This window comes from Herpailurus yagouaroundi, unplaced genomic scaffold, assembly GCF_014898765.1.
Source record: "Herpailurus yagouaroundi ecotype Mexico unplaced genomic scaffold, PumYag 186, whole genome shotgun sequence".
Lineage (NCBI taxonomy): Eukaryota > Metazoa > Chordata > Mammalia > Carnivora > Felidae > Herpailurus > Herpailurus yagouaroundi.
The window spans coordinates 29,777,008-29,789,073 of NW_024412417.1; the positions used below are offsets into that span (position 1 = coordinate 29,777,008).

The 12,066-nt window shown below is 35.5% G+C and overlaps 1 protein-coding gene across 4 annotated transcripts in view; it reads left to right on the forward strand.

Annotated features, from left to right (window-relative positions):
* Nucleotides 1–12,066, forward strand: part of MTBP (MDM2 binding protein) — an 80,170-nt gene that overhangs the window by 3,560 nt on the left and 64,544 nt on the right. For 3 of the 4 annotated variants that reach the window (XM_040494328.1, XM_040494330.1, XM_040494327.1), the window contains exons 3-8: nt 2,350–2,423; nt 2,520–2,668; nt 4,930–4,988; nt 6,433–6,577; nt 7,665–7,782; nt 11,534–11,668. In XM_040494328.1, coding sequence (XP_040350262.1) covers nt 2,350–2,423; nt 2,520–2,668; nt 4,930–4,988; nt 6,433–6,577; nt 7,665–7,782; nt 11,534–11,668 — 680 coding nt within the window. The remainder of the gene's footprint in view (nt 1–2,349; nt 2,424–2,519; nt 2,669–4,929; nt 4,989–6,432; nt 6,578–7,664; nt 7,783–11,533; nt 11,669–12,066) is intronic. The other variant, XM_040494329.1, reaches the window with a different exon arrangement.

Genomic DNA, 12,066 nt, shown 5'->3' on the forward strand with positions numbered 1-12,066 from the left:
GTGTGATATTTCTCAGGCACTCCTGGCTGCCCAAGAACAAAGGAAAGGACAGAAAACAAATGGTTAAACTGATAGAGCCCATTAGTTTACAAATATCTTACTAATATTACAAGAAAAAACAATCTTATTAATAGCCTAATCTCCAGGAACTCCCTACCATCTTAATGCTAATGCTTTGCTAGAGGGAAAAACAACCTTAGCTTGATAATAGCTAGGCCTCCAGTAATCTGTGAGTCCTCTTTAGCATATGGAAATCTCTTCAAGAAACTCCCTCTTGACTTTATCTCCCCCAACTCCTTGGTATATTAGTAGTCACTGTTCACAACCCCAGTGCTGCTCTTTCTGCCCACAGGTCCTGTCTCCTTGCTTTAATAAAATCACCTTTTTGCACCAAAGGACATCTTCAAGAATTCTTTCTTGGCTGTCAGCTCTGAACCCCACTATCACCCCAAGACCTCATCAAATGACATGTTCAATTTGGAACACGTATTTAGTTGCCCTGTAAGATGTCAAATTGAAAATGTTTTGCAAAAGTTGGATACGTGTGTCCGGAACTCAAAAGGCAAAGTAAGGCTGGAGATACAGATAATAGAATCATCAATATGTAGATGTCAGTCCAAACTATGAGAAAGGATGGGATTGTTTATGGATAGTGAGAAGAGCAGAAAATCTTGAACTGAATCCCAATATTTAAAGGAACTGAACACCAGTTTTTTTTTTTGTTTGTTTGTTTGTTTTTAACGTTTATTTATTTTTGAGACAGAGAGAGACCAAGCATGAACGGGGGAGGGTCAGAGAGAGGGAGACACAGAATCTGAAACAGGCTCCAGGCTCTGAGCTGTCATCACAGAGCCTGACGCGGGGCTCGAACTCATGGACCGCGAGATCATGACCTGAGCCGAAGTCGGACGCTTAACCGACTGAGCCACCCAGGCGCCCCTGAACACCAGTTTTTAAAGGCATGAGGAGTAGCTGGAAAGATAGGTTCCACAGAAATCAAGTGTTTTAAGGAGAAAGTAGTCAACTGTGTCATCTTTCATTCCTTTCTTATTCTTATGTTGAGAGGTCAAGTAACAACAGTGGTAAGAGCTATCAGATTTTATAACATTAGTTATTGGTACCTTTAATGAATGTAGTTATGATGAAGTTTTGGGGTGATGCTGGGGTGGTCTGGAGCCGAAGGCCAAGAAAGAATTCTTGAAGACCTCTTTGGTGCGAAAAGGTGATTTTATTAAAGCATGGAGACAGGACCCAGGGGTAGGGAGAGCTGCATGGGGTCATGACAGGTAAACTCATTATATACCCTCAGGTTGGGAGGGGGTCAGGGATAGAGTAACTCTCCAAGGAATTTTGGAAGCAAGGTTTTCAGGACCTTCAGGGGCTACCTGTTGCTAGGGAAACATCATTTATTACCGTTTAATAAAATCTCAGTCAGGAGACCCTCCAGTTGTATATCAGGGCCATAAGCTTGGAGTATGATTGCTAGCATATATCTTGGGGCAGTTGAGATAATGGAAGTAGATTTACAGGATCCTCGAAATTGGGATAATGTTAAGCTAAGATTCTCTTTTGCCCCCAGCAAAGTGTCATCCTCCAGGCAGCTGAGCTCCTAGAGGGAGGTCACTCTGCTGGTTTCAAGGACTTGTCGTTGGGCTATAGGCAGTAAGGGGATTTAATTTTTCATTTGCCTTAGTTTCCCACATTACCATAGCAAGTACTTAAACCCCTTTCCTTTGTTCTTGGGTAGCCAGGAGTGTCCAAACAATATTCCACTGGGCCGAGGGAGGGAGGGTACCCACCTGTATTTTGCCCTCAACTTGCCCCACACTCCCCCATCAGTTACAATTGCATGTTGGATACACAACAACATTTTGAAATGGCTTTAGAGGGGAGTAGAAAATGTCATGAGGCTATTGTTTTATCTCCTCTCTCTCTTTCTGGCCAGGCTGAACCAGACCTTTGTTGTCTTTGAAGCGGGAACTAGATCTCTTACTATCACTTACGCAGTTTTGCATGACTCAGTAGTAATTAAGTGGGTGTTGGGTTTTTTTTTCTTGGTAGGTTTTAGTGTTTGAAATGATGATTAAAATAGTATGGATTTTGAGTTGTGACAAAATAAAAGTATTCATTGTGAGTGAATAATTTTGCTCTTTGGGCAGATTGTTCTATTTAAATTTTTAGAGATTTTAAAAAGATCCATGTAATATATATGTATATGCATATACACACATATATCGTGAAGAACTATATACTGTAATAAAAATTATATAATTCTCTAAGTATAGATACTATAGCATCTGCTTATTTGTGATACGCCTTTCTTCTAATAAGCATGATTTTGTTTTCAAGCATGTTCGGTAGGCGGCATACCTGCTCCCAAGAAGTGGTTCTTTGCAGTGCAGGCAATATGTGGATTTTATCAGGTAATAGAAATGAAAAAAATAGGCATTAGTGAATGTCTTTGCCAATGTAAGTAATTTCAGAAACCCATTATTTAATGCAATCTTTTGATATGTTAGTTTTGCAGTTCTCACTGGGAAGAGATACATTTTGGTACAGAAAAAGATGAAATTGAAGATGTTCTTCAAACAAATATTGAAGAATGTTTGAGCGCTGAGTGTTTTGAGGAAGAAGATAGTAATAGCAGAGAATCATTATCCTTGGCTGAGTATGCTTATATGCTTTCTGTAATATCTTTAAAATATTTTAACAGTACACAGTATTCCAGCCACAAGAGTGGAAATGATATTTTTTTAGCAGCCATAGGAAGGAAATTTTAGTTATTGAAATTTTCAACTCTATTTTGGGAGATGGGCAATTTGGGCCTTTTATTTGAATAAAACTGTAAAATGGAAAAATTGGTATCTGAAAATATCTAGCTTCTTAAGCTTACACAATTGCATTAATCATAAAAAATGACATTCTAACTAATATGTCACTTTTTTTTTTAATTTTTTAACGTTTATTTTTTTTTGAGACAGAGAGAGACAGAGCATGAATGGGGGAGGGGCAGAGAGAGAGGGAGACACAGAATCGGAAGCAGGCTCCAGGCTCTGAGCCATCAGCCCAGAGCCCGATGCGGGGTTCAAACTCACGGACCGTGAGATCGTGACCTGAGCTGAAGTCAGACGCTCAACCAACTGAGCCACCCAGGCGCCCCAATATGTCACTTTCTTGAAGATAATTCTGTCTGATTATGAATTTTAAGAGCTTGAAGAGAAACTTGAATGTAATGGAGCGCCTGGGTGGCTCAGTTGGTTAAACGTCCAACTGTTGGTTTGGGCTCAGGTCATGATCTCACAGTTCCTGAGTTTGAGCCCTGATAGCACAGAGCCTGCTTGGGATTCTTTCTCTCCCTCCCTGTCCCTCTCTGCCCCTCCGCCACTCAGGCTTGCTCGCTCGCTTTCAAAATAAAATAATAAATAAACATTAAAAAAAATAATAAAGTAATTGAATTGTTAAAAAATTTTCCCACTATCAAACTCTAGGCTAGACTTCACCAAATTATTCTCCCAAATATTTAAGGAATAGCATCCATTTTAGATAAATTCTTTCAGAGATGAAAAGAGAGGGAAAACAACTCATTTGTAGGTGTTAGCATGATCTTGGTTCTCTCTCTCTCTCCTCAAAGTAAATACACTTTTAAAAAAAGAAACTTGAATTTGAGGTTAATAACTGGCATTCAAACTCAAATTATGATTATCATTTTGCTATTTGAGGTTGATATATATGATTTATTCAATTTATGTATATCTTGAGCATAGAGTTTCTGCGAATTATATAGATGATTGGCTTCACTTTTAGGTTTTTTGAATTGTGGTATAATATATAAGTTGGTCCAGGTGATATAAGTTGTGATTATTTTTCTCTTCATGAAATATCCCATCTTTGACTCATAATTAATACCTTTCATTTTAGTCTTCCATAATATTTCATTACAAAAACTACTTTTGTTTACTATAGTAATCATATATTATAATACTTCTATAAATTACTGCAGACTTTAAAAATTCCATTTTCCTGTTTTTTATTTATATTTGTTTGTACTGATTAATGAAAGGATACATTGTAGAACCAAGGAAAGGGTATAAACCCAGGGCTCAGTAGAGGCAGTTTCTAGTTACTTGATTGTGGACCAGTCATTTCATTTCTCTGGTCCTTTATTATCTTGTCTATACAGTGTTGAGATCCTTTTAGGTGATTTCTAAGGTGCCTTCTAGCCTTAGAGTTCTTAGCATCCGTATTTTCCCACCATTATTAAAAGATAAGGAGCGTAAAAGTAATTATTTCTAGTAAGTGACCTAATAGTTATTTCCACAAGAGGGAGCTTGAAAACTATGCTTTATCATAAGATGCCTTAAGTTTTCTAGATAATGGCAGGTTTCTAATAAAGGGTTTAAGTAATTTTATGTTATACAATAGATTTTTGAAAAAGAAAAATTCATCATTTGGATAAAATGAAAAGATTTTGAAGAATTGGAGGACATCATCCTACTTTCCAGTCAGGGCTGTTGTATGCCATTCAGAGAAAAGCAGTATCCTTCTTTTTTAAACACTTAGCAATACTGTACTTTTAAGGTTCAGAAAAATGTTTGGTCTATTAGTTATGATTTATATTTAATGTACTAGATATAATTTAGGGAGTTTTTTTCCCTTTTTATTGTTTGTCTTTTGGGGATGTGGCTACTAACTTGGACTCTGAATCCTACTTTCTACACCTGCTGGTTATGTGACTGTAGGCAAATTATTTAAAGTAAGGATGATAATATTATAGTAGTGCCTCGTGGGTTGTCCTGAAGATCAAGATAATGTATCTAACATACTTCATAGTATCTGGCACGTAGATTCATTTAGTTAATATTACCTGTTATGCTTATATGTAATGTGTATGTGTATGTGTGTCTTTTCTAACTTACCCTTTTGTTTTAGCCTGTATGAAGAATCTGCAGAAAATTTGCATCAATTGTCTGACAAACTTCCTGCTCCTGGTAATATTTTATGACTACTTTTGGGAATATGTCTTATCTTATACTTCCTATGAATGAGTGATGAATTCAGCCTTTATGCTTATGTTCTCACTTCTAATTTTGAAACTCAAAATGAAAAATAATTTCTTAATTGAAGTTGATATCAAACATACTTCACTGCTTTAATAAAGTGTATTACTGAGATACTACAGTTCTCTTGTTTTTATTTAGTTAGAAAAAAATTAGAACTTAGAAAATTAAATACCAGTCTCCATTTCCTTATTTAGTTATTACTGAAGAATCTTTCCACTATATGCCATTGTTTTACATAGTACATTCTGTAGAACATGAGTCCTATAACAATTCCTGGAAAAACAAGTTCTTTAACCTAGATCATTTTGGCAACATCTTTTAAGGTGTGGGGTCACTGTATACTTTATCAAATAGAAAATTCTACGGTAAAAGAAGCCCTTCACTCAGCATTTGTTTACAGAGCCCCCCACCCCTTTTTTTTTACAATAATGACAAGTATATTTTATGAAATACTGTATCATGCTATTCTTAAAGCTGTGGCCTCTCTGAAATTTATCTTTCCTTGTGTCAATCAAGTAGCTGGCATCTAAAACCTGGTACAATTTGGCATCTATACATACTTTTGAAGAGCTTTCTTGAATATTTTTCATTATTGAAAGTCATTTATTAAGCACACATTTGTTGCATCTATCATAGATCATGTATTATACTAGGAGCTGAGTATGTAATGATGAGTAAAGCAAATGTGATTACCATGAAGGACTTGAAAGCTCACAGTTTGATCCTTATATTCAAAATCCTATCTTAGTATAAAAGATTCTATGTGGGAAATAACTGAATACATAGATAAATAAACATACCAATTTTTTAAATGAAATGTGTCAAATTCAGAATATGCATGGAAATATGCAATTGCTGTTTTAGCAAAATAGAAAGCTTTCATTATCGAATTTCTGTTTGGTTCGGTTTTGTTAACATTTTCTAGGTTTTTTGGTAAATTTATAAATTTATAAAATGTGAAGTTTCATGAAGTTATACTTTTTTCTTAGGAACCAATGATATTGTCAATATAATTGAGTTTTCTGAGTGTTTTATTGTCCTATAAAAAATAATTTATTTGACCATTACAATTTTATATTAATTCATTCCTTTTTGTATAAATTAAGTATAGAAAAATATACCGAAATTGCACAGATTTTTTTTTCTCTGTTTCTCTGTTCAGTACAACAATAGCATTGATGATCTCAAGAGCAATGTGTATAATTAAGCATTGGTACATAACTGGCAAGTAATTATGATAGAGTTCATTGTTTTCTGTTATGTTAGCTATTTCAAGATAACATGGCTTTAAATCAAATGATGAACATTTAGAAATTTTGAACTTCTAAATGTGTATTTTTTTAATTATGAAAATGCCTTATTCTTTTTCTAGGTAGAGCAATGATAGATGTAATACTGTTGCCTTCTGACAAAGATCCTCCCAAGTTGAAAGACTGTTTACCTACTATAGGAGCATTAAAACATTTAAAGGAATGGTATTCAGCAAAAATAACTATAGCAGGAAATAATTGTGTAATGTAAGCTTCTTTGTTCATATTTGGTTGCTCTCTGGTAATCTGTTTTCACAATTAACATGCCATCCTAATTTTAATAACTTATCACTTGAAGATTTTGTTTAATGTTTATTTTTGAAAGAGAGAGAGAGAGAGAGAGAGAGAGAGCAAGCGAGCATGAGTGGGGGAGGGGCAGAGAGAGAGGGAGATAACAGAATCTGAAGCAGGCTCCAGACTCCAAGCTGTCAGCACAGAGCCCAATGCGGGTCTCAAACTCACAAACCGTGAGATCATGATCTGAGCCGAAGTTGGACAACCAACCAACTGAGCCACTCAGGCATCCCGATGATTTTTTTAATGTGATAAGATAGTTTTATGTCATACTGTTATTACAGGTTTATTGAGAAAATCTGGATTTTTCTTATTTCATATTTAGTATTTCTGAGATATTTAAGTGTTTAGTAAGTGTCATCAATGCTGTTTTACCATGGATACACTGGATTTGTGATGTATTTGTTTTTTTGTTTTATGTGCAATGTAGAAATAGATATATATTGTTGTGATTTATATTTTAGTAAGGATCAATTGTATATTACTGTTTTGATCCTTAAGTATTCCATTGGATTTATTAACTTTGTGATATTCTTCATTTAACAAGTGTGTATTGAGTACTGACTTTATGCCAAGCACAGCAATAGATGCTGTTGAGTTAAGAAGGTGCCATTTGATCTTGTTCATTGAAATACAGGGAGAAATAGGAATGCTGATAGTTATGATAGTCTGTGATAAGTACTATTATGGATTCCATACAAGATGTATGGGGAAAAATTAGGAGAGCAATTCTCCCTTTGAACATAAAGGACTAATATTAAATCTGTGTATGTGTATATGCACGTATGTATCTATCTGACACACTTAAGCCAATATTAAATGGACATGTGATAGAGACTCCCTCAGAGAGTGACTTAAGGAACATTCTACGATATTAGTACATAAAAGCAGCGGTAGAAACTTTGCATTTTTGCCTTTTAGGATTGTAGTTAACCATAACCATTAAATTTAAGTAGGATATGAAACCCTGTATTTAACTATCATAATCCTTTATTTATAGAAATTATCAGAAAATTGCAGAATACCTTTCTGCTAATGTCATATCTTTAGAAGATCTCAAAAATGCTATTGACTCAAAGGAATTATGGAGGGGAAAGATTCAGATATGGGAAAGAAAGGTAAGTGAATTTCTCAGTTATCACCATTTGCAAAGCAGGGCTTTCAACTTTATTTACAATGCAGATAGTTTAAATGAATCTGAATGAAAATGTACCTTATAAAGATGTTCTAGAATAGCAACATCTGAGAAGAATTTTCTTTAGTAATAGAAATATTCTTCCTGTGTTAATGCAGTAGCCACTAGCCTTATGTTGCTATGAGCACTTTATACATGACTACTTCAACCAAAAAATTGAATTTTTAACTTTATTTTAATTAATTTAAATAGTCAGCATGGTTATGTTTTGGACACTACAGTTCTAGAATCTAACGTTCTTTTAAAAACAGAATTTGAGGGGCGCCTGGGTGGCGCAGTCGGTTAAGCGTCCGACTTCAGCCAGGTCACGATCTCGCGGTCCGTGAGTTCGAGCCCCGCGTCGGGCTCTGGGCTGACGGCTCAGAGCCTGGAGCCTGTTTCCGATTCTGTGTCTCCCTCTCTCTCTGCCCCTCGCCCGTTCATGCTCTGTCTCTCTCTGTCCCAAAAATAAATAAACGTTGAAAAAAAAATAAAAACAAAACAAACAAACAAAAAAAACAGAATTTGACATTAGTTGAGTTCATGTTGTTTATCCAAGCTGCTTTATTTCACTTGATCTTAGCCAAAAGGCCGAGAAGCGATATCCAAGCTGCTTTATTTCAATGCGTGTATAAACCACTGGAAAACTGCTTAGACCATATTCTTTTACCTGTACCACTTTACATGATCACTGCTCTCTACTAACCAGCTCTCTAATTTTTTTTTTTATTTATCTTTTTAATTTACATCCAAGTTAGTTAGCATATAGTGCAACAATGATTTTAGGAGTAGATTCCTTAATGCCCCTTACCCATTTAGCCCATCCCCCCTCCTACAACCTCTCCAGCAACCCTCTGTTTGTTCTCCATATTTAAGAGTCTCTTATGTTTTGTCCCCCTCCCTATTTTTATATTATTTTTACTTCCCTTCCCTTATGTTCATCTGTTTTGTATCTTAAAAGTCCCCATATGAGTGAAGTCATAATGATATTTGTCTCTCTGACTAATTTCACTTAGCATAATACCCTCTAGTTCCCATGTAGTTGCAAATGGCAAGATTTCATTCTTTTTGATTGTCGGGTAATACTCCATTGTATGTATACATATATATGGACATATGTGTACACACATGCACACATACACATATATGTGCACACATGTACATGCACACACATACATATATGTGCATATATGTACATACATACCACATCTTCTTTATCCATTCATCCGTTGATGGACATTTGGGCTCTTTCCATACTTTGGCTATTGTTGATAGTGCTGCTATAAACACTGGGGTGCATGTGCCCCTTTGAAATGGAACACCTGTATCCCTTGGATAAATACCTAGGAGTGTATTTGCTGGGTCGTAGGATAGTTCTATTATTAGTTTTTTGAGGAACCTCCATACTGTTTTCCAGAGTGGCTGCACCAGCTTGCATTCCCACCAGCAGTGCAAAAGAGATCCTCTTTCTCTGCATCCTCACCAACATCTGTTGTGTCTGAATTGTTGTTAGCCATTCTGACAGGTGTAAAGTGGTATCTCATTTTAGTTTTGATTTGTATTTCCCTGATGATGAGTGATGTTGGGCATTTTTTCATGTGTTCGTTGGCCATCTGGATTTCTTCTTTGGCGAAGCGTCTATTCATGTCTTTTGCCCATTTCTTCACTGGATTATTTGTTTTTTGGGTGTTGAGTTTGATGAATTCTTTATAGATTTTGGATATTAACCCATTATCTGATATGTTGTTTTCAAATATCTTCTCCCATTCTGTTGGTTGCCTTTTAGTTTTAATGATTGTTTCCTTTGCTGTGCAGAAGCTTTTTATTTTGATGAGGTCCCAGTAGTTCATTTTTGCTTTTGTTTTCCTTGCCTCCAGAGACGTATTGAGTAAGAAATTGCTGCGGGCAAGATCAAAGAGGTTTTTGCCTGCTTTCTCCTTGAGGATTTTGATGGCTTCCTGTCTTACATTTAAGTCTTTCTTTCATCTATTTTGAGTTTATTTTTGTGTATGGTGTAAGAAAGTTCATTTTTCTGCTTGTCGCTGTCCAGTTTCCCCAGCACCATTTGCTGAAGGACTCTATTCCATTGGATATTCTTTCCTGCTTTGTCAAAGATTAGTTGACCATACGTTTGTGGGTCCATTCTGGGTTCTCTATTCTTTTCCATTGATCTGAGTGTCTGTTATTGTGCCAGTACCATACTGTCTTGATGATTACAGCTTTGTAATACAGCTTGAAGTCCAGGATTGTGATGCCTCCTGCTTTGGTTTTCTTTTTCAAGATTACTTTGCCAGCTCTCTAATTTGAACACTTTTTTGTAACCTTACACGATCCCAGATTTCTCAACTACAAGATGAAACTGATTAGTTCAGCCCCACTAATCTTAACTTTCTGTGAGGCTCCAATTTTATTTTGCTATCTCTTACAATGAATGAATATGTTTGGTGGCTTTTGTAAGTTATGTCCATGTTAAAATAAATATATTTCTAGTATTGTATATATTTTTGAAGATAGGCAAAACCAAAGAAAGTTTCTTAATGTTCAGGGTGACATGGGAGCATGAGTTAGGCCTTGCATTTCTATGAAGATTTATTGCACTAATTAGTAGATTTTTTTTTCCTTTTCAATTCACCCTTAATTATGGCTTAGTAAAACTTGTGCTAAGAAAATAGGAATTAATGTGATTGGGTCCTTCTTGCTGATTTTCATGCTGCCTCATCCTTACCTTGGAAAGTTAAACCTACAGGCAAACCTCTGCAAGTGATTTTAACATAAACAAGCCACACAGTCAGCTGGAAGAGTGTAAGATAAAATTAACGATGAGAATTGGTTTTGTATACATTTTTTGAAACTGCATGTTTGCATACAGACAAATAAGGGCAGGGTTCTTTTCATGCAATTCTTCTATTGTTTTATGAATAGGAAATTAAATGTTCGTACCCCACAGGATGCATTTACAACTTGAAATCACTTGCTTTGGTGGAGAATAGCTTTTAATGTAGGTGCATTGTAGTGATCAAAGACATAGATTCTAGAGTTAGATTGTCAGCATTCAAATCCCTACTCTATTTCTTGCTAATTTTGTGTGACCTATAGGGCAATATTTAGCCATTTGGTGCCACAGTTGTCTTCATCTGTAAGATAAGTGTAATAATAGTTCCTACCTCATAGATTTTTGTAAAGGTTAAATTATGTAAAGTACAAAGTAACCACTCATTAAATATTAGCTCTCATTGTTACCGTTACTATTAACACCTCTACTATTACTACTTCTGTAGGAATTGGTCTTTTTGCCAACTTATTTTGAAAGCAAACTATGTATGAGGCGTTGTCCTAAGGATTTGTGGTGAATAAGATAGACAGGCTTGTGTTTTGCAGAGCTTACAGACTGGTAGGAAGCCAGATATTGAACAAGTATATGTAAAGGAGGTTGTTTGGTTCTGTGGTTGCATGGAATGGCCTTAATAGACTCTTGTGGGCTGCTGTAGGGCCAAAGAGAGCTTTTCATAAAAAGATCCATGTGTAAGTTGAAACAGGAAGGATGTGTTCATAAATGGAGGAATCACATTTTGAGCTGAGGAATCAAAAATATATTTACATGTGGTTTTCTTAACTTTTACATCGCATTAAGATGTATTGATCTTTGTAACTTTATTCATGATATTTGTAACTGTGTTCTCTTGGTTTCTTTTCAGTTTGGATCTGAAATTATTTTTCCTGAATTTTGTTTAAAGGGAGTCACTCCTAAGAATTTTAGTACATCTACTTTAAATCCTTGCATTCTTGCCAAAAAGACATTACCATCAAAGGATAAGAATATTTTACCAAAGGTAATCTATATTTAATTCATTTTCCAATCATCCATTCAGGCATATTTTTGTTCTTATAAGATATCTTTGAATCTTGAAATTAACATTATTAGTATATGTGCTTAAATGTGCTCACTTGCATAATTTTTATTATAACTGTAATTAAGTGCTTAAATTACACTATGTTATTAGCAAAACTATCACTACTTTAAGTTATTTTTAAAATGGAGGGGAAGGAAAAAAAAAAAAAAAAAGAGGTTAGAGTGGGAGAGAGCCAAAGCATAAGAGACTGTTGAGAACTGAGAGCAAACTGAGGGTTGATGGGGGGTGGGAGGGAGGAGAGGGTGGGTGATGGGTATTGAGGAGGGCACCTTTTGGGATGAGCACTGGGTGTTGTATGGAAACCAATTTGACAATAA